The sequence below is a fragment of the Neofelis nebulosa genome, chromosome X (genome assembly GCF_028018385.1).
Source record: "Neofelis nebulosa isolate mNeoNeb1 chromosome X, mNeoNeb1.pri, whole genome shotgun sequence".
NCBI classification, from domain to species: domain Eukaryota; kingdom Metazoa; phylum Chordata; class Mammalia; order Carnivora; family Felidae; genus Neofelis; species Neofelis nebulosa.
In genome coordinates, this window is record NC_080800.1 from 14,681,569 (window position 1) to 14,709,240 (window position 27,672).

Genomic DNA, 27,672 nt, shown 5'->3' on the forward strand with positions numbered 1-27,672 from the left:
AGAGCTTTTTCCCTGAGATCAGGAACACGACAGGGATGTCCACTCTCACCGCTGTTGTTTAACATAGTGTTGGAAGTGCTAGCATCAGCAATCAGACAACAAAAGGAAATCAAAGCCATCAACATTGGCAAAGATGAAGTCAAGCTTTCACTTTTTGCAGATGACATGATACTATACATGGAAAACCCGACAGACTCCACCAAAAGTCTGCTAGAACTGATAGATGAATTCAGCAAATTCGCAGGATACAAAATCAATGTACAGAAATCAGTTGCATTCTTATACACTAATAATGAAGCAACAAATACAGAAACTGATCCCATTCACAACTGCACCAAGAAGTATAAAATACCTAGGAATAAACCTAACCAAAGATGTACAAGATCTGTATGCTGAAAACTACAGAAAGCTTATGAAGGAAATTGAAGAAGATATAAAGAAATGGAAAAACATTCCCTGCTCATGGATTGGAAGAATAAATATTGTCAAAATGTCAATACTACCCAAAGCTATCTACACATTCAATGCAATCCCAATCAAAATTGCACCAGCATTCTTCTCGAAGCTAGAACAAGCAATCCTAAAATTCATATGGAACCACAAAAGGCCCCGAATAGCCAAAGTAATTTTGAAGAAGACCACCAAAGCGGGAGGCATCACAATCCCAGACTTTAGCCTGTACTACAAAGCTGTAATCATCAAGACAGCATGGTATTGGCACAAAAACAGACACATACACCAATGGAATAGAATAGAAACCCCAGAACTAGACCCACAAATGTATGGCCAACTAATCTTTGACAAAGCAGGAAAGAATATCCAATGGAAAAAAGACAGTCTCTTTAACAAATGGTGCTGGGAGAACTGGACAGCAACATGCAGAAGTTTGAAACTAGACCACTTTCTCACACCATTCACAAAAACAAGCTCAAAATGGATAAAGGACCTGAATGTGAGACAGGAAACCATCAAAACCCTAGAGGAGAAAGCAGGAAAAAACCTCTCTGACCTCAGCCGCAGCAATTTCTTAATTGACACATCCCCAAAGGCAAGGGAATTAAAAGCAAAAATGAACTACTGGGACCTTATGAAGATACAAAGCTTCTGCACACCAAAGGAAACAACCAACACAACTAAAAGGCAACCCATGGAATGGGAAAAGATATTTGCAAATGACATATCGGACAAAGGGCTAGTATCCAAAATCTATAAAGAGCTCACCAAACTCCACACCCAGAAAACAAATAACCCAGTGAAGAAATGGGCAGAAAACATGAATAGACACTTCTCTAAAGAAGACATCCGGATGGCCAACAGGCACATGAAAAGATGTTCAACGTCGCTCCTTATCAGGGAAATACAAATCAAAACCACACTCAGATACCACCTCACACCAGTCAGAGTGGCCAAAATGAAGAAATCAGGAGACTATAGATGCTGGAGAGGATGTGGAGAAACGGGAACCCTCTTGCACTGTTGGTGGGAATGCAAATTGGTGCAGCCGCTCTGGAAAGCAGTGTGGAGGTTCCTCAGAAAATTAAAAATAGACCTACCCTGTGACCCAGCAACAGCACTGCTAGGAATTTACCCAAGGGATACAGGAGTGTTGATGCATAGGGGCACTTGTACCCCAATGTTTATAGCATCACATTCAACAATAGCCAAATTATGGAAAGAGCTAAATGTCCATCAACTGATGAATGGATAAAGAAATTGTGGTTTATATACACAGCGGAGTACTACGTGGCGATGAGAAAGAATGAAATCTGGCCTTTTGTAGCAACGTGGATGGAACTGGAGAGTGTGATGCTAAGTGAAATAAGCCATACAGAGAAAGACAGATACCATATGGTTTCACTCTTATGTGGATCCTGAGAAACTTAACAGAAACCCATGGGGGAGGGGAAGGAAAAAAAAAAAAAAGAGGTTAGAGTGGGAGAGAGCCAAAGCATAAGAGACTCTTAAAAACTGAGAACAAACTGAGGGTTGATGGGGGGTGGGAGGGAGGGGAGGGTGGGTGAGGGGTATTGAGGAGGGCACCTTTTGGGATGAGCACTGAGTGTTGTATGGAAACCAATTTGACAATAAATTTCATATATTGAAGAAAAAAAATAAACTCAAAATTCTGATGGTCTAAGATGGTCCTTCTGGACCCCTCCCTCCTCCGACAGGAAAGAGAAAGGATAAAGGTTCAACTCGTCCCAGGAAATCAGCACCAGGTACTTAATAAGTGGCCAAATCTCAAAAGCTTGTAGGTGCTGGCATCCCATGAGCGGTAGCGGGAACCACCCCAAAGCCCCCTTCTGCCGCACTGGTGAATAGGAGTCTGTGAAGTGCAGAATTAACCTGGGAGCAAAGAAAATGCTCGCCTCCCAGGAGGGCCCCCAGCCACTAAGCCAAGTTGCTTTCATGCCCTAAGGATCGCTCCACGGCTCTGTGGTGTGGACAGATACCAGAAGGCCTTGACAGACCTGTTCTGGTGCCAGGGCCCGCCACGCCACGCTCCGGACACACAGGGAAACAGATGACGGCGCCTCAGCCTCCCAAGTGGCGACAGCCGAGATTATCTGGCCACGAGAAGTCCTGCAAAGAACCACCGCCCTCGTTCTGGAAGCCAGACCCCGCCTCTCGCCATGCTGACCGCCAGCCGCAGTGACACCTCAGACGCCATGAGCCCCTGTGACGCCATTAGCCCCAGGGGCCCCTCGAGCCCCTGAAACACCATGAACCCCAAGGACACCGTGGTCCAGATCCGGCATGCAACACCTGGGTTCTTAAATGCCCCCTGAGCAAACAGCCACAGCGGCCCAGAGGCCACCACCGGACGCCCTGGTCGGTGCCAAGATTACGGTTTGGTGGCCTGTGAGGCCCTCTAGCCGGGCACAGCGCGAACACTGTCGGGGTGAGGAAAGAGGCAGAAGCTGGTGGGACGGCTTGGGGAAGGGCCCCTTACCCTCTTCCTCAGACATCGTGAGGCAGGGAATCCCTTTCTGAGCGCCTTGGCCTCGGCGTCGACGGTGCGGTCAAACGGCGACTGCCCACTCGGCGACTGCAGGGCACGGAGGCACCACACGGAAGGCGCACGCAACTCCCGGCCCTAGCCCCGCTTCTGCGACTGCGCGGCAGCGCACGCTCCGGAAGAGCGACTATTGCGGCGGGGCGGGGGGTAATGGCGCCATTAGGTGGGGTGCCTCCCTCCCTTTCCACCTACGTGGATACATTTTTAAGTGTGCCACCCCCCTCATGTAAACAGGTCGCCGGTGTAATTACGCTCTTCCCAAAATGCTCTTCACACATCACAGAAAAAGTGTAGAATCTAAGAATTCAGACTTAAGTTTTCCAGATTGTGTACTCACGTCCAATGCCAGATTTGGGAGGAAACCCTGCGATCTCCAACTTTTCAAATGTGCCCCTAATCCCCCCGAAATCCATGCCACCCTGCCCTTCAGCTGTCCTAGTCCCTACTTGCCGGTTTCCAGACAGCCACGTGCTTCATTCCTCCTTAACATAATAATAGCTATAATTTTACCGTGCGCTCACCACAAACCAGCCACTTACTATGTCTGGCCTTATGTGGTCCTCAACCACTGTAAGAAGTCAGTATTACTGTCCCATTTTAAAGACAAGGAAACAGAGGCTTAGAGAGTTTCACTTGCTCAAAGCCACAAGGCTAGTGGCAGTTATGATTTCAACATGCATACCACCTCCTCCCCCCACCACATCACATGCTCCTATCCTCTATGTCAGTCTCCCTCCTCTCCTTAATTGCTTCTGGAAATTTTCCACACCCTTCAAAGCCTGTTCCAGCCTGCATCGGTTCCAATAATATCTGCACCAAGACAGTTTCCTACAGTCCCCTGGAAAGAATGAGCACTCCTTCTCTAGGATTCTTCAACCTTAATCTCCTTTAGCACTTAAATCACTGTGGATGCCTTTTCACCATGCCTCTCTCCTTCTAAGTTCCTGGAGAGCAGCACCACACCTTATTTATATTAAACAGCACTGCTATCACAGTTCTAAGAATTAAATGTCATAAAATATAAATCACCGAGCACAGCAACTAGAATTTTAGTTCCATTTCCCTCTGTCAGTTACATAATGACTTGGCACTGTGCATCGCCTCACTTTAGGGGAAGGGTGAGTTTTTTCACTTGTGAGAAGGAAAGGCAGGTTTTGTTAGGTAGAAATATAGTTATTTCACTGTTGTGTGGGAGCATAAATGTGTGCAGGAGGGTGCATTATGAAGCTGAAGAGAGGAATCGATGTACTATACAGATTATTGGTGTTTTACCTCTTGGCTTCAAATTCACCCCATTGCCTACTCTGAGAAAATGGATATGGGCCCTTTAAAGTTTTTTTTCCTTTGCCAGTAGCACAGTTTAAGCTTTTTTCACTACAAAACACTGGAAAGAGATTGCAGAAGAAGCTAGTTTGGCTTCCTAGTCCCCATTTGCTCTCTAGGCAGGTTCCTGCAGAGTGCAGCACCCTACCCCAAACACACACCTGACAGGGCAGATTTCCAGCAAGTTCTAGAAGGTAGCTCTCCAACAAGTTCCACCAATGCGCCACCAAGTGACTTGTCTCACTCTGAGTCATAGTTGGGCCTTCTTGGGCATAATGTCTCAGTCCTAGAGCTAGTAGCTGTTGTTTATAGCTCTTATTCTGATACTCTTGAGTTTTCTGTGTTTCTTAGTAGCCAGTCCCTTGTTCCTCCAATCCTGTTATACTTGATACTTCTTTATATTACACTTTCTCTTTTCAATTTACTGGGTGGTTTTTATCTTCATCTTAGACCCAGACTGATCCCCTCACCCTTTCGGGTTCCCTTCCGTCACCTAGAACTCAATAGGAACACAATGTCTGCTGCTGGGATGTGATGAAGCATCCAACAGATGTTTATCAACCACTTTGTTTCATTTCTAGTGAGTCCATTTGCTTGATCCATCTTCTGCAACAGAAGAACACAGAATACAAGGAGGGTATGCTTCCTTACTCTCACGCCAACCGCTAGCTTTTCTTCTGGTCTACTTAAGCTGCATCAACTAGAATAGGGCCGAATATCGTGCCCGACAAGCAAGGGAGAACTGACGGCAATAGAAGTGCAAAGAGATGCTGGTAGCACAAGCCACCTGTTCTCAGGTCAGAGCAGAATCACAGAAGCTGTGGACAGAGCAGTATTTCTATCTGCACAGCCTGGGAACCTGCACTTTTCAGTCTTTTTTTTTTTTTTAATGTTTATTTTTGAGAGAGACAGACAGAGCATGAGAAGGGGAGGGGGAGAGAGACAGGGAGACACAGAATCCAAAGCAGGCTTCAGGCTCTGACCTGTCAGCACAGACCCCAGTGCTGGGCTCCAACTCACGAACCGTGAGATCATGATCTGGGAAGAAGTTTCACGCTTAACTGACTGAGCCACCCAGGCGCCCCTCTAATATTTTTTTAAAGATTTTTTTAATGTTCGTTTATTTTTGAAAGAGAGAGTGGAGAAGGGGCAGAGACAGAGGGACAGAGAATCCGAAAACAGGCTCCGTGCTGACAGCACAGAGCCCGATTAGGGCTCAAACCGACAAAGTGAGACATCATGACCTGAGTCAAAGTCAGATGCTCAACCAACTAAGCCACCCAGGCTCCCCTGGAGTTCCAGTTCTTATAATGCAGAGCTGCCAGTCCCCTGAGAACCAACTAGAAAAGCTGGATGAAATGATCTTCAAATAGTCTGAAGAACATCAAAAAGTTTACAAAACAGTAAGCAATGACTGAGCTAAGAGCTGGGAAAGACCAGAAACCTAGAAAAATGTAAAAAGCTGAGAGGGCTGCTTTTGCTCTAAGGCACTTACTGATCCAGAAAAGGCTAAAAGAGGCCAGGCTGTACTTATGGTGGCTTTGTAGGACTGAGAGACAAGAGTCAGAATCTGGGACCCACGATTGGTAGGGGGCTGGTAAACCACCCCTGCCTTGGACAGGGGCCATAAGGAGTCACCCCTTCAGAGTAAAAGCGACCTGAATTAACCAACAGTTAACCCCATAGACTGTAGTTCAGTCTCTTATCATCCAGGGGTTTAACACTCCCAGGTGCCTCTCATAAGCAAACAAAAATTCATTCCTGTGAATATAACTTAAAGTTATTTCTATAAACAATATTTAAATAGAATGTCCATGGGGCGCCTGGGTGGCTCAGTCGGTTAAGTAACTGACTCTTGGTTTCAGATCACATCACGATCGCACAGTTTCGTGAGTTTCAGCCCCATAGGGGCTTTGTGCTGGCAGCTCAGCACCTGCTTGCGATTCTCTCTCTCTGCCCTCCCTCACTCATGCTGTCTCTGTCTCTCTCTAAACAAAAAAAAAAAACTTTTAAAAATAAGTAACTACAATAGGCAGCATTAAGTGAAATAACCTAGTTTAGGAGAGAAGACAGCCAAAGAAACAAAAACATCTATGCTCAGTGACAGCGCCTCCTGCCGGCAGCCACGGCGACAACCGCAGGGCACTCCCGCACACACAGTGGTGGGGACACAGGCACCTTGCTAATGACTTTGGTCCTCTGGAAGAAGCTAGTCTGTGAGCAACTTCGAGGACATTCGTGGGAAGGATCCAGACCGAAAATCCTCGGGGGCCCAAGCTTTCAGGAAGGAGCCCCCTCACCCTTTAGTGGTGGATGGAAAACCTCGTTTCAGCCAAGCCAGGGAGAGAGGCCGAACGACACGCCGGAGGACGCCACGTGCTACGAGCGCACGGAGCCCAAGCGGCTGCCCCGACCCTCGCGGGGACGAGAGAAATGCAGGCGGCGAAGGGCGGTGGGGCTGTCGGAAGGCCACAGGGAAGGACAGACGGCCAGGTCTCCGAGGGAGCGCGAGCCCCTGACTCGGGCCACTGGCCTCGGGGGAGGCGGGCCCCTTGCCCGCAGCGCCAGGGCCGCCACCCGTCGCCCCTCGAGGTGCCTGTCCTTAACCCGGGCTGCCCCTGGATTCGCCAGGGGAGCTGTGAGGAGTCCCAGCGCCCAGGCCTGGGGCCCAGAGGTTCCCGGGGCGCGGGACAGGGGAGGCAGGGCGCTGAACTTGCCCCATTCCGGGGGATTCTCGGGCATCGGGCTGAGGGGCCCCGCTCTGTAGGCCGCGTGGAGCCGGTCACCGGATCAGTGCATTTGACTCTCGCGTCGCCCCGGCCTGTTCACGTTACCGACCCGGCTTCCGGGCGGCAGGAAGCGGCGAGCCAGGCCCAGGGTGCGGCAAGGAGAGCTGGGAAGTACTGTCCATGCGACCCAGAGGACCGCGGCCCACTCTGCCCACGAGACACAAGGGTACAGCATGCTCAGAGAGCAGCGCTGACCGTGTGGGGCGCGGGGCTCTCGGCGGGCTTCTAGTCGACTCCGTGACAACCTCTGCAACGCGGGGGATGGGCCCCAAGGCCCGCCTAACGATTGCCATCCGAGATGTGTGTGTGTCCGTGTGCGAGGGAGAGAGAGTGTGCGGGGGAGAGACTGTGGGGGGGAGGGAGGGAGGGAGGGAGGGAGAGAAAGGAAGGGAAAGAATGCGTGGGAGGAGAGAGAGAGAGAGCCAGGGAGATAGAGCGAGAGACACAGACGTGGAGGGAGGAGTGGGGCTTCCGAGGGGCAGAGAACAGGAAGGAGCCGGGCCAGGAGTCGGTAGGTGAAAACCGACACCTTCCCATCGCTGTGCCAGTCTGACCGCAGCCAGCCTGCCTTCCAGGCTGAGTCTGGGCCTCAGACCCCTGGGAGGCAACCACCGGGGAGCGCTGGTGACCAGTGGTGGCCCGGCTCTGGGGAGCCATGTGGCAACGAGCCCCCACCCTGCTCCGGGCTGAGCGACACCTTGTCCTGCCCGTGGTGGCCACGCGCCGTCCACCAGGCTCAGAAGTCGGGACCTCTCCTCACTTGCCTTTGTCCTGGCGGTGACGCCAGTCCCATGTTTCCTGGCAGTGGTCCCCGACCTCGGGCAATCTTGAACGGAACTCCTTCCCCCATTTTCAAGAGAAAGGTGGTTGTGCCTGATTATTTGCTGGCTATGTTTCACCCAACAACTCGGGCCATCCTGAGACGGACACCTCCGCCTCTGAGAACGGCCCGGAAAAAGGTGAAACGGAGATGCTGGAGTCGCCTCCAAAGAGAATACCTGGACGGCATCCCATCAAGGGCACTGCGCATAGCGGATGATGGGTTCTGTCTGCTGACAGCTCGCCCCACCCCCACCCCCAATAGCTGCCAGAATGATCTGTCCAGAATGTCCGGAATGCTGGTCTGGCTGTGGGACACCCACCCCCCATTTATGATCCCTTCATTGCTTCCCACGGGCCCTGAGGTCCCATCCAAAGGTGACCCAGGGGCCTTCCTGTTCCAGGCCTCGTTCAGCCCTCCAAGTTCATAATGACTCCCCAATACCCGGCCCACATTTCAATCTCTCTCGACACTTGTGGTTCACCACGTGCCTCAAGATCACACAGCCTGGCAGAGACCTGGAATGCAGGGAATGTGTCGTCCTTTCGGTGTGGCCCCCAACTGCTCTAGTGGCGGGCCGAGCACGGGCTGTTGTGAACATGAAGAATCTGAACCTGAACCAAGGTGGACCGGGGGGATGAGTGCTCACGGGCAGAGCCAGGATTCTTCTTAGAAACTTGGGGTTAGCTTTACCTCACAGATAAATAAAGGGCCACTCAGAATCCCAGGTTCCCAGATCCTAAGACCTGACATTGGCAACACATAGGTCAGATTAGGCCTGCGTGACATTTTGTTTGGCCTGTGTTTGCATACACCTGCGCCCACATCTTAAAACTGGGACATTTCACACTCCAATCGGCCTTTCTACTTGCTTTCGAAACACTGGAAGATCTGGAGCCTAAGACTCAAACTGTTGCATGTCAACAACCACAGGGATTACTGCTGTCCTTAGGGGCAACGGGGGTCCCCAACCGGACGCAGCCCCCTCCAGGCACCCGGGCACGACACCCAGCCAGCTTCTCACAGCCCGGCCACTGACCTGGCCCGGCCCGAAAGTATGTCTGCAGTCACTTGAGCCTGAAAAAACCGTTGACAGCCTCGTGCTAGAAGCAACGCTTCGCGTTCTCCACATCTTCCGTTTTCCTCTTCTTGGGAAAGCCGCTGTACCCAGCCCTGGTGCATGTAAGCAGGGCCACGTGAGTTCTACCAGTCGGCTCCGAGTACGAGTACCACGTGTCACCTGTGGACGGAGGCGATGAAAACATCTTTGGAGGCCACATGTTCCGTGAGCAGAGTGACCACAACCACATCTTAATCATTCCCTTTACTTATTACATAATCACAAAGCTCACGATCCTTCGCCCTCTTGTCGTAAGTATATCCACTAGCAGGCCGTGCAAACGTTTGGCAATGTCTGGAGTGGAGCTCGGTCAACCTTCTCCACTCTGGCCAGTGCCTCTCCACAGTCGGCTGACGGAGGGAAGCTCGCACGTCACTGATTAAACCAGGCGTCTCAGGAAGGGATCGTTTCGGGGCACACTTTCCGAACCAGAGTCATTTCTTGTGTACCTGCAGTCTTTCTAACACAAACATTGCTGTGGATCTCAGCAGCATCCACGCTAACTTCTGAAATAGATGAGTACGTAAATGAATAAAGCAAGATGCCACATTAGAAACCAGCAATCCTCACACTGTCGACGTTTCCAAACGGTGACCCTCATATGCTGATGGTACGTTGTAGATCAACGTCCCATACAGAAATTAGATATATACTCATTATAGGAAAAGCAGACAACAAGAAAATACTGTAAAAGGATAAAAGGGGAAACCGAAAAAGAAGAAATAAATCTACATGACCACACATAACTTGCCCACAAAGTATATGCAGTAACCCCTTCTTCTTCTTGAGAGTTGACCTCATTGTGTCACACGCACGCACTGAAAGACAAGTGAAGACAAGAGCCAGGCACTCCGTCAGAGAGAAGACATACAAATAACCACCGGAGCAGGTCGCACAAATCAACTATTTCATGCAACAAGAAGAAACTTTGCACATTTTCCTTTACAGGAAAGAGCATTCACTCCAAAACCTCACTGGGATGTTGGGCAAAGATTTGCCCAGCTCAGATTCGAGAGATGAGAACTTGAAACAGAAACCAGCCGCCAAGAATTTCCCATGTGCCCATAGGCGACAGACAGCTTTCCAGCAGATTTTGTGGTTGTTATCAGTGGAGGGAGGGAATCAGGGGGAGAAGGGTTCGGTGGTGAGGTTTGGGGGAAGATAGGATAATAATCGTCAAAACTTTGCCTTTAAAAACAGGGCAGAAAAATAGAATGGCTGTTTCAGTTAGAGATGGTTGTGTAACAACAAACATTTGTTCTCTCACATTTTCCGTGGGGCAGGAATTTGGCAGTGACTTAGCCAGTTGCCTGTATCTCAAGGCGTCTCGCTAGGTGGCAGTCAAGCTGTCAGCGGGGCTGTGATCTCATCTGAAGGCTCCACGGGCGGTGGAGTTGGGATCTGCCTCCCAGCTCACTCACAAAGTTGTTGGTGGTTAGTCCTCGGACCTCACACCTGAGATCTTTCAAGGGCTGCCTCACGGTATGGTCGCTGGCTCCCCCCAGAGCAAGCAGTTTGAGAGGGTGCCCAAGACAGAAGCCACAGTCTTTTCAATCTGGTCTCAAAACTGACATCTCATCACTTCTCCTGTATCTAGTCATGAGAAAGCAGAGAGCAAGTCCAACCACATTCAATGGGAGAGGAATACACAAAGGTGCGGGGACCAGGAAAACGGGATCGTGGGGACATTTTCCACAGGGAGGAGAAAAGAGCCGCTTTCAATATTTCTAATGGGGTTTATGAGTTTAATGATAAGAGAGTACGGAAAATGGAAAGAGGATGAAGATGCCTTGGCTGGTATGAAGTGTGTGGGCCAGGACACAGCCAGAAACGAGATTAGCCAGGTAGGGGAGAATCCTATTAGAGTTCGGAGGGCCACAATTTTACAAATGTATCCAGCTGACGTAAAAATTTATTTCAGGTTCATGGTGAATAACATCCTGAAGAAGATAGGAGGGATTGACCATGAACACAGGTAACTTGTGTGTATAAAATACCACAGCAGAGATGATGCCAAAAGGGATGAAGAGACTTAGCTGTGTGCTACAGAAGGAAGCAACAGAACCTGATAATTGACTCTGTGTGCGTGTGTGTGTGTGTGTGTGTGTGTGTGAGAGAGAGAGAGAGAGAGAGAGAGAGGTATAAGATACCAACTTTATGCTGCATGTTGAGATTTCCAAACTCCAGGAAATATCACCCCTCCCCCCACCCCCTGCTCCCAGGTTCTGAAAAGTTGAGAAATCAAAGAATAAAGATGGGCGGCCCCACTCTTGGTTTCTGATTCTGCAGGTCTGGGGTGGGCCCGAGAATATGCATTTCTCACAAGCTCCCCGGTGAAGCTGATACTGCTGGCCTGGGACTTAGAGACCCACATCTGACCTGTTCGATGGGGCCTTTCAATGCTGCAGCCACACGTGGCTGGTGAGCACGTGAACGGGGCCAGGCTGAAATGAGATGTGTTCCAAGTGCGAAACACGCATCGAGCTTTAAAGACAAGACACAAAAACAGTGTATACTATCTCTTTAATAATTTCATTTACTTATATGTTGAAATGATAATATTTTAGATATGTTAGATTAAGTAATAATGTTAAAATCGATATTACCTGTTTATTTGTACTTCTTTAAATTTTTTTTAAGCAAACCTGATACCACACGTGGGGCTCAAACTCACAGCCCCGAGATCAAGAGATCAAGATCACACTCCACTGACTGAAGCAGCCAGGAGCTCCTGTTTATTTTTACTTTTTTTTTTTTAAGCTTAAATATTATGAGCGAGCTAGAAAGAGAGAGAGAGAGAGAGAGCAGGGGATGTGGCATCGAGAGAGAGGGAGGAAGAATCGCAAGCAGGCTCCGTGCTGTCAGCACAGACCCGACATAGGGCTCGATCTCATGAGTTGTGAGATCATGACCTGAGCCTAAATCAAGAGTTGATGTTTAACAGACTCTTAACTACCCAGTTGCCCCTATTTTTACTCCTTAATGTGGTTATTGGGAAACTTAAATTACGTGTATGGCTCGAATTATATCTCTATTGGACAGCACTATAACAGACAATTAAAAGAGGTAGGATATCAACCTGTGAAAAAGAAGGATGACAAGGGCGCCTGGGTGGCTCAGTCGGTTGAGCGTCCGACTTCGGCTCAGGTCGTGATCTCACAGTATGTGGGTTCGAGCCCCGCATCAGGCTCTGTGCTGACAGCTCAGAGACTGGATCCTGCTTTGGATTCTGTGATTCCCTCTCTCTCTGCCCCTCCCCCGCTCTCTCTCTCTTTCTCTCTCTCAAAAATAAACATTTAAAATTTTTTTTAAAAAAGATGACATTGAGATAATCACACATTTAAATACTGCATGGATGTTTAGTGATCTTAAGGAGTGGTTAAGTTTTAAAATAATTGTTAAGTTTTAGAATAGTTTTAGATTTAGGTAAAAGGTGCTGAGATAGTAGAGAGAGTACCCACACCCATTTCCCCCGCTTGCTAGTGTCTTGTAGTACATTCACCACAAAGAATGAATCAATATCGACACGTTATTACGAGCAAAAGCCCACCCTGAATTCAGATTTCCTTGGTTTTCCCCTGTTTCTGTTTCAGGATCCCGTGCAGGAAACCACATCGTGTTTACTCACCGTGCACGCCTCCTTGTGCTGTGACAGTTTCTCTGACTTTCCTTTTTTTGATGACCTTGGCAGTTTTGAGGAGGACTGGTCAGGTATTTGGAAGAATGTTCCCCAGCTGGGATTTGTCTGGTGATTTTCCTCATGATGGGACTGGGGTGATGGGTTCTGGAGGGGAAGACGGCAGGGGTGAAATGCCCTTCTCATTACATTGTCTCGGAGGGACGTGCTATCAGCATGACCGATGGCTGGTGCCGTTGACCCTGATCACCTGGCTGAGGTCGTGTTTATCGGGTCTCTCCACTGGAAACCTACACTCTGCCCCTGTCCACACTGTCCTCTTTGGAAGGAAGTCTCTGCACACCCCACACTTAAGGAGTGGGGAGCAGTGCTCCGCCCTTGAGAGTGAGAATCTACAGAATTTGGGGTTCTCCTGTCTCTTCTCCCCCATTTGTTTGTTTCCTCGCTCCCTCATTTGCAGCAGTGTGCACTCGTGGGGATCTCGTTCATGCGCCAGGTTCTAATCCTACACTACTTCACTTGTTGCTCAAATTGTTCCAGACCGAACCGCTGGGAGCTCTTTCACTTGGCCCCTGTGTCGCTTTGAAATGCCCCACCGTGGGTGCTTTGTGCAGCACATCCCTCTGACACTACAGGATGCTCCAGACTCACCTGGAATGTTCCCTGCCCCAGTCCTAGGGTCAGACATTTCTCCGAGGAGCCCTGGTTCCTTTCCTTACAGAATAGCGTTAGAAATGAATTATTAAAGTGTGACAATAGTAGGGTTACTTTAAAAAAATTTTTTTTAACGTTCATTTATTTTTCGGACAGAGAGAGGCAGAGCATGAACGGGGGAGGGTCAGAGAATGTGAAACAGGCTCCGGGCTCTGAGCTGTCAGCACAGAGCCCGACGCGGGGCTCGAACTCACGGACCGCGAGATCATGACCCGAGCCGAAGTCGGCCGCTTCACCGACTGAGCCACCCAGGCGCCCCTAGGGTTACTTTTTAAAAAGTCTCTTTATCTTTTCGATATACACACTGACCTGTTTAGATTACGTGGTAAGTCATAGTTGCTTGAAAACAACTTGGAAATGAGGGGTGTGGGTGGGTGTATGGATGAAACAAGACTGGTCATGAGTTGATCATTATTGAAGCTGGGTGATCGGTCTGGGGTTCCTTTTACTCTTCTGTTTTTACAGGTTCTTGAAATGTACTATCACAAAGCTTTTTAAAAAGAAGGGAATAGTTGACAGAGCCGATGGAAACAGGTGTTTTATTGGAGATACCAACAATAAGCACATCTTTGACCCTTTGTACTTTTATTTTTAACCTCCAAGTCCAAAGCATGAAAAAAGTGGCCTCTCCATTGTAGAGAAAAATAGTAGCCTGGCTCAAACAAAATGGCATCAGCCACCAGCTGGTTTGGAGACATAAGATATAAATTGTCTATAGGACGTAGGACAGCTTTATTAAAACTTCAGTGTTTACAGGTCATAGATCTTCAAATCCTAGTTAAGCACACACACACACACACACACACACACACTCTCTCTCTCTCTCTCTCTCTCTCTCTCTCTCTCAAAATAAATAAATAAGTCAATTTTTTCCAGTTTAAAAAAATAACAAAATACAACCATTATAACAATATAATGAAAGTTACGTGAACGTGGTCTCTCTGTCTCTCAAAATGTCTCGTGCTGCACTCACCCTTCTTCTTCCTCCTGTGATGCTGTGAGCTGACAAAATGCCTGTGTCAATGATGAGATAAAGTGAGGCGGGAGACGCAGGCCTTGTGACTTGGCGTCAGGCTACTATTGACCTGATGGTGCGCCCGGAGGATCATCTGCTTCCGGACCCTGGTTGACCTCGGGTAACCGAAGTCCGTGGGTAAGGGGAGACGACGGTATAGGCCTGGCACTCAAGGAGAACGTTCGGGAAAGAAGCTGTAGCTAGAAAGGTAGGCGTGATGATCGTTTTTGTCGGTGGTGTCTCAGAACTATCCCCTCAACTTCTCACTTACGTCGCAGCCTGTAGCCCGTAGTAACTTTGCTTTCTGGAATGCACAGTACACTTGCGACCTTGGTCCGTCCTCAATTTGGTGAACGTCCCGTGCGTCCCTGAAAACAGTGAATTCGCTTTTTGAGTCTAATGTGTATCAACAATACCTTTTTACCCTTTATCTACTGATATCTGCCCTTTAATTTGGCTTACTTATGTTCAAGGCTGAAAGATACAATAAGGTCTTTTTTTTCTATTGCATTTCTATTCGAGTACCCGTATGGTCTATCTGGTGTTGATTCCTCCTTCTGGATTCGATGTAATTGATCACATATACTGGTTTATGGTCTGCCTTCCCTGTACTCGAACCTCTTACCAACGTAAGGACTCCAGATGCGTTGACTGCTCTTTGCCTGTAATTCTACCTGGCAGGGATCAGGATCGTCCCTGCGGCCCACTTTTTGTTTATTTGCGGATCACCGCCTGTCCAGCCCTTTATTTGTAATGTTTAAAGCAAATGACAAGGTAGGTAAATGCCTACAGTTGTTTGTAGAACCCATCCTTGAATCTTTTTAATATGGGTGTTTAATCTATTTGTACGTCCCATTAAACTACAGCGACCCTCTGACATATTGTATGCTTTCCTGTTACGGTTTTGCGGTTTCTGCCTCCCACTAAATGGCAATGTGTTATTTTCTTTTATCTTCCACAGTGATTTGAACATGATATGGCCTGTGTTTTTGTAATGAAACAATCATCGTGAAAGCAGTACACTGCAGACAAATCAGAAAGATAAGCACAACGAAATGAAACAGACCCAGAATCCCACCTACCCAGAGACGCCCACTGTAAACATGTTTGTGTATATCTTCCCAAATGTCTTCTAGAAATGTAAACACATCTGTATATAAACACACAATAGAATCCACCAGGGAGTCATGCTACACATCCACTCCCGTGACCTACTTGGATGGACGGAGCACGAATGCCTTTCCTTATGAGTAAGTCCCCTCTACTTAATTTCGAAAATCCCCTTATTGTGGCCCTAGTCAGGCTTCATATCGATATTTTCAAACTGCCCTTCGGATGTGTTTGTACCGAATTCACTTCTCCTCAGCGTGAATAATTAATACTGCTTTTGATGTTTGCTAATGTGATAAGAGGGGAAGAATAACGCGCATCCTGTTTTCGTTCGTACGAGTGTCATACCTAGTCAAGCTGAACATTTGCATGCTTCCTTATCCGTTTTCTTTCAGGATTTAATGTATGATGAAGGTGATGTTTTGCAACTAGACGGGAAAGGACGGATTGTTCAGCAAATGATGTGGGCACCACTGTTTTCCCATGAGGAAAAAAGGTAAAGGCTTTTTGATAAGATGCTCACCGGATGTATTTATGATGTCTTCAGAAGAACCACAGGGGCGCCTGGGTGGCTCAGTCGGTTAAGCGCCCAACTCTCGGTTTTGGGCTCGGGTCGTGATCTCATGCCTTGTGGGTTCGAGCCCCTCGTCGGGCTCTGCACTTGACGATGCTTCGGATCAGATCCTCTGTCTCCCTTTCCTTCTGCCCCTCCCCAGCTCATGCTCCCTCTCTCCCTGTCTCTGTCTCTGTCTCTCTCTCAGATGATTAAACGTTAAAAAACAAGAAAGAACCACAAATCTACTAGAAGAGACATCGGCGTGTTTATGGCAGCTCACCCCTGCTCGGTGGCCCTGGCCTTGAAAGCACACGTCCCTCCGCCCCCCGCTCGTCATCCTTCTGGTCTGGGCTCAAGCGACACTTCCTCGTGCCGGTGGCTCATCCTCCTCTCCACCGGGCAAAGGTCACCTGGCGTATCTCATGCCTACCTCGCCTTTGCCACATTTTGGACATTTGTAAGTTATCCAAGTATTTGGAGGGTTTTTGTTTGTTTTGAGAGACAGAGAGTGCACGTGCGAGCGAGCGGGGGAGAGGGGCAGTGGGAGAGAGAGAGTCTTAAGCAGGCTCAGCGTGGAGCCCACCGTGGGGCTCAATCCCACGACCCTGCATCCAGACCTGAGCCCAAATCGAGAGTCGGACGCTCAGCCGACTGAGCCACCCACCCTCCCCCGGAGTGCGATGCTCTCTTCTCACTTAGACAGGAAGGTGCCTAAGGTGTGAAGGAGCAAACTCTTTCCTTCACTCTTCCCTGCCGGGCAGCCTGCCAAGCATTTAGCACCTTTCCGGGGCTGCTTCCTCCCATCTTTTAAAATGCACGTTAAATACTTTTTTCAATACACTTTAAAATCCCGTTGCCAGTGCGCGCCCGCCGCTACCAGGGACGCTCTTGTTGTGGCTTCTACCTGCAACGCTAGGTCCCTGGGGTCTCTCGCTCACCTCCCCAAAGAGGCTCACTCCCTCTGCCTCCTTTTCTAAGGTTTGCCGGGTGTTTGGGAATTGACCTAACGGAACGAAAAGGCAAGGGGCAGAGCATGGCAGGGCCACCGATGACCGTACTTTGTGAGACCCGAAGGCGCCGCGGGTTGTCACACACGCCCGGAAATCAGACGTGCTTTCGCGCTGGTGGGGGGAGTACATCTTCAAATGGATGACACAGGACTTGTCTCACTCCAGCCCCCAGGACCTTAGACTTAGTGGAAATATTTCCGGAACCGTAGCCAAAGCAAGCCTGCCCATCTTAGTTTTCAGGGGGACCGTGCATCTCCATCGTTTTCAGTCTTACAGACGTTTATTTAGTGAGGTGGCAGGAGTGAGTCCGTGGCTGGTACCGAGATGTCACGTTAGCCAGATGACGGGTTAGGAACTTAGTTGTTAATTCTCTTCAGAGCCACACTGTTCTCTGGTAACTCACTCTTTCTCCCTCTGGTTTCAAAGCTTGGCACTACGTATGTAAGACCAAGCAGAAAATGATCTAAAGGCCAAATGGCAATTTATGACATTAACTCATTAACTCTCCTACTTGCGGAAAGGCTCAGGATGAATTCAGTACCAAAAAAAGGAAAAAAAGTCAAGCTACATTTGATTCCTGGGAGTATGAGTCAGAGCACAAATACTTGGGCCCTGCTTCGCGTTAGGCGCCCTTCTCAACTCTGAGGACACAGGAAACAAACGAGTGAGACTCGCTGCCCTTATGAAGAGTTCGTTCTAGCGGGGAGGACGTCCGGTGTACAAATAAACACGATGGCAGCAAGTGCATCGGCTACATTTCACCTTATTTTGAGCTGTGCTATCAAGGCTCCCAAACCCAGTAAGTCACACACATCGGCTTCTTACTCACACGCTGTGTAGGAGGCGGTGGGTTGGCCTGGTCCCGCCCCAACATGCCTTCTTGCTCCCGAAACCGGTCTGAAGGAGCAGCCCCTGCGTGGCACAAGCTGTGCTCGTGGCAGAGGGGAATGGGAGAGAGATGACCAAGAAGCCATCGTAACGCTTCTGCTGGCACTTGATGTGCTTGAGGGCCACTTAGTCTCGTTGGCCAAAGCAGAGTTCAGGGTCAACAACGGCATGGGCGATAGACTTTGTCTTCAAGAAGGAACTGCGAGCCCCACGCCAATGGACGGATGCAAGATCCTCCTACAGGGAAAGGAAGAGGCGAGGGCTAGAACTGATATAAGCAGTCCCAAGTTTAAGTGCTATGGAGAAAATACGGCAGGGAGGGAGGGTTAGAGGACCCAGGCGTGTGAGCATAATGGCGGGGGGGGGGGGGGGCGGGGAGAAGGGGGGGGCACCCAGGAAATTGGCAAATTTCAGAAAGGTATGAATGTGTTCTATTTTGCCAGTGGGATCACGACGTATGGTTGAGACTGCCGGCTGTTTACCAAGATCCATTTCCTGCTGCTGTGGGGCACAGACTTTTCTGGTCACCATTACAGTCTGGCGCGGCCACATGGTCATAAATGAGTAACTCTTTACTGTCATCTAATATCCACCGGGCGTTCGCCTTTCCTGGACTGTCTCATAAACGCCTTTTACTGTTGGCTTTTTAAAATAAATTTTGTTAATTTGTTTTGAGACACAGAGGGAGGGAGAGAGAACAAGTGGGGGAAGGGGCAGAGAGAGGGAGAGAGAGAGTCCCAAGCAGGCTCTGCGCTGTCAGTGCAGAGCCTGACGTAGGACTTGAACTCACGAACCGTGAGAGCAGGACCGGAGCCAAAATCAAGAGTCAGATGCTTAACCAACGGAGCCACCCAGGCACCCCTACTGTTGGCGTCTTTCAATCCGGATCTGAACAAAGTCTACCCGTGGCATCTGGACGACATGTCTTTAAGACAGTGTTAATCTAGAATCATTCCAGCTCCCTCTTTTGTTTCTTTGCTGGATGTAAGGAAATTGTTAAATGACCTGCTAAGTGTGATGGCTTCTGTCTAGCATCAGCCGATGCCTAAAGGTAAAATATACACTCATGGCAAGACCCTCTGCTTGTGCTGTTGGCCGTCCGTTCACGTTTCAATCTTGATAAGTGTGAATTTTCGGCAGATCTGATCAGATTGCTTTTGTTTTCCTCCGGGCTGTGGTTGTTCCAAAGCTCAGACTAGCGTTGCTCTTTTCTTGCCGTTCGTTCACTGGGCTTACGTCATCGGCCTTTAGTTCTTCATTTCTTTGCATTAACCTTTTAAAACTACCTGTTCGGCTTTTGAGAGTTAACATTTTATGTCTTTTTATTTTTTTTCAACATTTTTTTATTTATTTTTGGGACAGAGAGAGACAGAGCATGAACGGGGGAGGGGCAGAGAGAGAGGGAGACACAGAATCCGAAACAGGCTCCAGGCTCCGAGCCATCAGCCCAGAGCCTGACGCGGGGCTCGAACTCACGGACCGCGAGATCGTGACCTGGCTGAAGTCGGACGCTTAACCGACTGCGCCACCCAGGCGCCCCAACATTTTATGTCTTTTTAAAAAATTGTTAAAGTTTATTTATTTTTGAGAGACACAGTGTGAGTGGGGGAGGGGCAGAGAGAGAGGGAGACCCAGAATCTGAAGCAGGCTCCAGGCTCCGAGCTGTCAGCACAGAGCCAGACGGGGGGCTCGAACTCACGCGCCGTGAGATCATGACCTGAGCCAAAGTCGGACGCTTAACCGACCGAGCCACCCAGGCACCCCGACATTTTATGTCTTAACCCACCCCTTTTTTCCACATCCTAACATCGATGAGATTGCCTGCATATATGATCGTGGTGTGCAATTCCATAGGCCACGTTCTTCTCTCCTATTTGGTCCATAAGACAGTGGCGCATCTTGAGACCACAGGAGTCCTAGGTCTGATGAAAGGTACTCGCTTATTTAAACTAGAGAACAGAAAGGGCCTCCCTGTGGAACTTCTACTCTTCCCTCCCAACAGTGGGTAGCTTCTATAGGGAGGGAGGTAGATTGAGAGGGGACACACGACGTTCTCAGTCTGCAGAATGGAAGTGGTTTAATACAGAACCAGAAGCTTCTAGGGCTGCTGGGAGGCAGGGGGCCAAGATGAGGGAGGCAGTTTCTAGAGATGGGGGAAGCACAGGGGTTGCAGGGAAGCCTGCTCAGTGGTTTCGGCCTCCTGCACGATGAAGTGGGTAAATGTCAGGACGACATCCAGAGGCCACTGGTCAAATGCACGTCTGCCTGCTGCTGACGCCAAAGGCTGTCCCAGGCAGCCGCCACAGAAAAACTGCTTCTCCATCCCTTCTTCCTCCTCACTCTGGGAGAACCTAAGCCCCCTACTGGAAAAGGGGCCTGGGAAATGCCACTTCCGGGCTGCACAGGGGAGAACTTAGGAAGGTGGGTGGGGGGCGCCTGAGGGCTCGGTCGGTTAAGCGTCCGACTCCGGCTCGGGTCACGATCTCGCAGTCCGTGAGTTCGAGCCCCGCGTCGGGCTCTGTGCCGACAGCTCAGAGCCTGGAGCCTGTTTCAGATTCTGTCTCCCCCCTCTCTCTGCCCCTCCCCTGCACATGCTCTGTCTCTCTCTGTGTCAAAAATAAATACTTAAAAAAATTTTTTTAATCTTAAAAAATATAAATAAAAAAATAATGAAAGGAACATAGAATACATTCGTCCCCCTCCCAATGGATTGGCTTCTGTGCCTCGCGGAGTATGTATACCCCACCCGACGTCAATGCACTTGAACGGCGAGGGCCGGCCAAAAGCAGAGGGGGGCTTCCTGAGGCCATAGGCTGCCCTGCCCGTCCCCTTGCCCCTGAGGGATTATTTCCCCAAACGAAGGAGCTTGATTCAGTGCTTTGGCTCTTCAGCTGAAGAGCAGGACACAGAATTACTGGAGTATTAGGACGCTTATCACTCGTGGACGCTAGGAACCGGCTCACGTGCTGTATCACACGCATCCTGAGGCTCTCGTTTCCATGAACGCTCGGTCACCTCGATTATGTTCTAGGCAGCTTGAGGGGAGGAGGCAGGTCGCTTGGTCCTCAAGCGTGGCCCCTTGGGCTGCTAGCGCCGCCAAAGCCAGAGAAGATAGTCCCGTCTCTCCAGGTGCCTCTAGTATAGCAAGGACAGCGGGCGAGCTCGATCAGAGCGCATGCTCCAAGTGCATGCTCACCGTGGAGAGTTGCTTTCCAGGTTCAACTTCAACAACCTTCAGGACAAAAGAGGAGACATGTCGGGAGGTCAAGGGAGGAACACCATCTGCCGCGCGTTCTGAACGTGAGCCCTGGGCGGCACGTCCTCCATACCCTGGAGCCCTCCCTCCCTCCCTCCCTGGGTCCGCCTCAGAGGACTTCTAAATGGAAGCCAGTCCCAGCACCTCACTGTGCGGACAGCCCCAGAATTTCACACCTATTTCAGTCACTCGGCCAACTGGGAATACAATCCCGGACGTAGCTTGAAAACGCGGTATCTTGCCTCCCGACTACATCGTGCCTAGCTAGTTATGATGTTGAGTTCCCAATCTCTAACATTACAGAAGGGCATGGCTTTTTCATGCCTACAGAGGGGGCCTGGGTTTAAGGGTGGCAAGTCCTCCTCTGGAATGCACATCTTAAGACGTTGCAACGATTAGCAATCGTGCAAACACGAAAGCAAATGCTCCACGCGCCCAGAGGGCCGCGGAGCTCAGCTTGCGGAATTTGCCGGAAGGATGCGCCGAGAGGCAAAACCGGGGGAAAGATCGGTTTTGAAAGCCCCGACGCTTCACAAGAGCCTCATGTGGCGTGACATTCATTCTCTGGACTAAGAGGTTACAAAGCACACAGTGCAGAACCAGCGGTTCTCAGCGAAGGGGTACCCCCGCCCCCCCCGCTTCCGGGCACTCGCGCCTCAGCCCTGGAGCTTCCGCCAGGGAGGGCCCCGTCGTCCCCAGTGAACTACAAGACCCGCTGTTGCAGCGGTAGGAGCTTCTGGGTTCAAAGGCATGGAGCAGTAGCTCCTGGTGCAGGGGAGGGGGACAAGGGGTCAGACGCCGAAGGCGACTCGAGCCCAGGCCCCAGCCTCTCAGGCTTGGCCACCCCTAAGCTGGGAGAACTGGACGCACAAAGGCAGAACGGCTTCGGGCTCCCGGTGGCACAGGAGCAGCCAGAATCGCCAGGCAGACGTGGGAACTCAGGGCAGACGAGATGCGCGGGGGCACTGGCGTTTTCTGGCACGTTCGTTCCCATCATCAATACCACGGTGAGCAACAGGTTTTGAGGACAGATGACTGAAGCTCCCCGAGGTCACGTCGCACTGCTCCCCCGGGGTCCGGTTTAAGGCCCTAGGAGAGATCAGGCCCCCCTGCGAGGGATCCGCTTAAACGTAGAACGAGGGCAAGTGTTAAAACTCAAGTATTTGGACACAGAAACCCACGAACTTACTAGAGTGCCTCTTCATCAACTCTAATGAGTGCGTGCATTAATGTCACGCGGTGAAAGCGAATAAACTCGAGTCTGAGGCTCTGACATTAATTATTGTGTTTTTTAAACTTTATTAAATTTTTAAATCCGAAAACTGTAAAACATAGTATTCATACAAACACACCTGAGGACTGTTCAACCGGGCACCGGCATCTTCACACAAACAATTTGAAGAAAAACCAGGTTTAAATTAGAATTCTGTCTTATAACACAAAAGGAATAACATAGATAAAATCACCCTTTAAATAGTTGCATTCTTATATAAAGTACATTTGGTTTTCTGAGAAAGAAAATGTACATTCATGCCCCTGGTGTATATTTTATTGGCATTTACAACAAATGGCTAAGACTTTTAGCACAGATTCTCATAGCTTATAAACATTACACCAAAGTTGTACAAAGTAATTACAATAAACATATAGCACCATTTCCCCTTTAAAGTTCTAACTTTAAAAATAAAGCCCAAAATGAGAAGTCAGAATTAATGCATCTTCCAAAATGTAGCAGAATAAATGGCTCAGAGCTAAGCAAATTCACTAGAAACATTGCATAGGACAGAGAACTTCCCTGTGTGAAAACCAACCTACGGATTGTTTCTTATCCCCTGAAGACAAAGCTGAGAGGTAATAGTGATAGCAAATGATGCACATATTTTTTATAGAATAAAAACCTCTAACTATATAAATAGTTCACCATCACCTCTGTGGCAGTACAAAGTGCCATATTAAATTCAAAAAGAAGAGATTTACTTGTTCGTATACCTACAGGTATAGAATAATATATAAATATGGTATAGTATCCATATGAGGAATAAACAGACAATAAAATATATATCTTATAAAAATTTGGGCACAGGTGTCTTCATATAGAGATGTGAGGAATGAATGCCCAGTTAAATGTCTACGCTTAGCGAAAATATGTAACGTTTTAAAATAATAGGTATATTATTGAAAAAAAATTAACCTGACTCCATCCAAACCACCCTTGTAGTATAATATCTCCTGCATAAAACAACCATTCTATGTATCCTATAACTGTTCAACATTTATCAAAAACTGATTAAGAACACTTTATGAAAGCTTATAAGGTTGCTTTTTTTCTTTAAATATGAACAAATACAACATACAGAGAAATAATAACAAAAGGAAAATAATTTATATGGCTTTCCCTTTCTGGAAACTGGCAGAACACAAACATAAAATGGCAGTAACAGACATAAAATATTTGGAGAAAGATAATGTCTGCAGTTGCATCTTTAAATTCTCTTCTAAGGAAAACTTCTCATGGATTTTATGAGAGAACTTGTCAGTCCCTGATACTTTCCCCTTTGGGATTCAGCTGTTTTGGTTCTATATATAAACATTAACTGAAATCAAAGGTGTTTCTCTGTTTCCAGCATGAGATAAATTTGTAAACTGTGCAATAAAATGATAAATTTTCAACTGTAAAATAAGGAAAAGGCATAAAGAACTCCCAATTTGAATATGCTACTACTAACGTTAAACGGTTTTTAAAGTAGAGTGAACTATAACGTTGTTTGCGATTCTGGATATACGTACTTTTAGAGGAACTGTCTACCAAACAAAAGCTGCTAGGAGAATAAAAACATTTTTAAATTAAAAGTTATGAGGACAACTGAGAATTGTGTCCAATCTCAACATACAATTTTGTTTTAGTTGTATTTTCCTTCTTTAAGTTTTTCAATGTAGTAACACAACTTTAATGCCGGGCCCAGCTTCAGCCCCATGTACTTCATCATCACCTCACTCTTGAGGAGTAGCAGAGCCTTCCCATCAATTTCCTATAGAGAAAGGAAACTATGATTAATGATGCATTCCTACCTTGTCAAGTTATATCTATATAAGAACATGTAAAATAGAGGGCAGTTGTACATTCTCGATATATATTCTCTGAATATTATTTCCTGAGAACTATTAAAAATATAATTTCTACAGCAAGACATCATTTGACAATTTTTAAGTTTACTTCAAATTTTAAGAAAAAGGAAATTTAATCCAGTATCTTTCAAAAATGGCCTAAGCGTCAAGCTGTCTGATTTTAAGTACTGTGTGTTGAATACAATACTACCTACCTATGACAAAGAGTAGAAAACTTGTAGAAATTTGTAGAAACAAATTTCAGACGGTCATTAACTTTCTTAAAAAGGCTGGGAATATGAGTATGTCAGCATCAATGCAAACTATAAATGTGCTATATACACAGTGCTGTCTTTATGTTGAAAGCGAATTAGTTAGTGGTCTGAAGCTAATTAAATGCTAAAACTACTGATTTTCTTAGAATACTGAAAAGGACGTAAGATATTTGGTCACTGATTTCTCAGAAAAGACTATAAACGTTACTTAATAGACACAAGGCATCCTCCTAAAATTTCTTTATTTCCTTAGTTAACCAGTTTATGTCACAGAAGCATATTATTTGGGATTAACGAGCTCCTATTTAAAATAAAACTGCATTTAATCTTGCAGTTGCTGGACTCATCGGGCATCATTAACAAGGAAGATACCCTGTCAGAGCTTGTGGTTACCCCCTCCTACTCACTGTCCTGGGGCAGAGCAGGGAGGAGAGGGGAGGAGGATCCTTGTGGGAGAAGACATCTGAGAGTGGCCATGTTGAATCATCTTCTCTGGAGAACTTCAAGACTTGTAGTACTTTAGGTACTCGAGTACCCGTTTAAAGCACAGATCCAGCCTCTACCTTTTAAGAAGCTAACTTTGGGCCAAGTAAGCTTTCTCACATATGGAAAAAAATCAGTTGATAGGGTTCCCCCACCATCCACACTAATCAGCATCCATCCAACTGAAGGGCCTGCACAGAGGTCATTGAAAGGCATTACGGCAGGAAAACCGGATCAAAAGATACATTACATGTTGCCTGAAGAGGTCGGCGAGGGGGCCTGATATTTGAGGATCTTTATGTTTCATAAACTGTATCACTTCATCCACAGACCAGGTTGAAGGGTCCTTAGAGAAGCCTTGTTTCAGGACACTGGGATCAGGTACAGCTATATAACTTGGAGCTTCAATGGGGGGAAAAAAGACAAATCATACTTGACCTGATCATTATCCTGAAAGAAGAGATGTTAAGTAGGGAGAGATGGTCTCTCATTCCTGGAACCTTCTAGTAAGCACCCCAGCAAGGACCCGGGACTCTAAGTGTAGAATCCAGTGCAAGTCTAGCTAGAGGTGACCTGAGGATGGCTACCCAAGAGTACCCCATCTGACCTCCCCCAAAAACAAAAGCAGCTTCAGAATTTACCCTAAAGTTTCAAAAATCATAAAACAGACTGAGCAATCTGAGGCCTTGTTGGCCACAGGCAAAGACAGCAAAAGATCTGTTGCTTGGGTTAAATTAGGTTAATCTAAGTTAACCTATTACTCTCTTTAAGTATTTCAATGAATTTCTCTCAGTCTCCCGCCTCTTAGTATGTCTAGACTAGGTTTCTCTTACCAGCTAAATACAATGGCAAGTCTCCAGATTTGGTTTTCTAATTGCTTACATTTATTCACTTTAATCAATGAATTTCAATAACCCCATTATCTTTGAGAACCAAATTAGTTTTTACTGAATCTCTCCCATGTATTCAATATGGACATTTTTAGCATCACTTTGCTTTTTAAATTCCTGTCTCTTATGGCTTAAATGCTTCTCTGAATTTTGAAGAAAGGAGGATTGTTTTCTGCTTGGCTAGGTCAGAAGTAACTTTAACATTATATTGAATACCTCTCTCAAGTTTAATTGCATAGTAATAGATATTCTGGTTGAATGTTTCAGGTCAAAAAAAAGAAATAACTGAGACAGAGAATAAATTAAGCACTCATACTTCAAAAAGTTTTAGGTGTGCTGTTCACCAAGTTGTGGTATAATTTCTTTGTGTCCAGACAAGTATTCATTTACTCAACCAGAGTGGCTTGACTCTCTAAAGTATAATGTGTGACAGAAGAGAGTTTTGTAATTTGCTAGGAAGATCTGTTTCTTTAAACAAGGACCGTCAACACAGATTTGTTTTTTTTGTTTTTGGTATGAATTAACAAAAGATATACTTTTTCTCTCCTATCTGGGCTCCAGCCATTTTAGGGGCATTTTGATATTTACCCATGTAAAGGGCAAAGAAAAACAGAAGATAAAAGAACTCACAATGGTGAGTTTTTTTTTATGTGTAGCTCAAAAGTATATTTGTTTTCTCTTTCACTATTGCAACTTCAATGTGAAACAACAACTCTTTACTAAAATACATCCTCCCTTCCACTTGTCAGAGATAAAATTGTTGGTCATATCTACCAAGAAATGCTGCTGGGCTGTGTCAACCCAAATGAAAATGACGACGGTGTATAGACCATGCCATGCCTAAGGCATTTTAACAATTTAGACAGAAAAGTCTTCTCCTTTAGCTCAAGAAAGACTCAATGTGAGATTAAGAAGTTACTGGCAAAGCTAATCAATACCTCTAAATTAACTTTTTTGTGGGATTTCTGGTTTACGTCATCGGAATCTGGTATAGTTAGGTCTCAAATAACATGTAACTAGTTTCAAAGATTACAACAGAAAACCTATAGGCAAAGATATAATTTATGGAATAAAGCTATAATTTTATGTTAAAACAACTGTAAGATCATTTATTTTTAATCCATTATGGAAAAATAATTTAAGTGGGCCTGTATCTTCAAAACAATCATAATTGCAAACATTAGTGTTATTCTCAATAATTACATGAAATAAACTATATGAAAAATAAAGTTCAGTCATGCTTTTTTTCATGAATGGCTTTGTCTTACATACACTAAATGTTTCTGAAACAAATAAAATGAAAGTGATTTGATTTTATCCATGACAATGTTACTGGATTTCTTTCCTAAAATAAAAATAAACAATTTATTTCATTCAAATAATGGGGCAGGGCAGAGGGCTGTGAAACATCACCGGCAACCGGGGGGGGACTCAGCCTTAAGTAACAGTTCCAAAACCTTAAAGAAAGTAATAGTAATGACACGTCTAGACAGTTTTCAAGTGAAATGCTTACCTAGTCTCTGGAGATGGAAGCAGCCCAGAAGTAAAGTGTACGGCCTGAGGCCAGAGCGCCTGGATTCAAGGACTGACCCAGCCACTTTCTAGCTGGGGACCTTAGACAAGTGACTTCTCAGATTTCTCACAGAAAAATGTTTACAGGCA

General features: G+C 47.1%; 1 protein-coding gene and 1 long non-coding RNA gene across 10 annotated transcripts in view; one reads left to right on the forward strand and one right to left on the reverse strand.

Annotated features, from left to right (window-relative positions):
- Window positions 1–14,231: 14,231 nt before the first annotated feature.
- LOC131502603 (uncharacterized) lies at window positions 14,232–17,376 on the forward strand. Its single transcript, XR_009257092.1, has 3 exons — window positions 14,232–14,645; window positions 15,119–16,043; window positions 16,309–17,376. It is a non-coding gene; the product is annotated as an uncharacterized LOC131502603 (long non-coding RNA).
- A 5,156-nt stretch (window positions 17,377–22,532) lies between these two features.
- The window catches only part of SCML2 (Scm polycomb group protein like 2), a 104,382-nt gene continuing 99,242 nt past the window's right edge, over window positions 22,533–27,672 (reverse strand). For 8 of the 9 annotated variants that reach the window (XM_058712808.1, XM_058712810.1, XM_058712806.1 and 5 more), the window contains 2 exons: window positions 25,371–25,522; window positions 22,533–24,286 (listed from right to left, as the gene is read on the reverse strand). In XM_058712808.1, the coding sequence (XP_058568791.1) occupies window positions 24,158–24,286; window positions 25,371–25,522 (281 nt within the window). In that variant the 3' untranslated portion in view covers window positions 22,533–24,157. The remainder of the gene's footprint in view (window positions 24,287–25,370; window positions 25,523–27,672) is intronic. The other variant, XM_058712813.1, reaches the window with a different exon arrangement.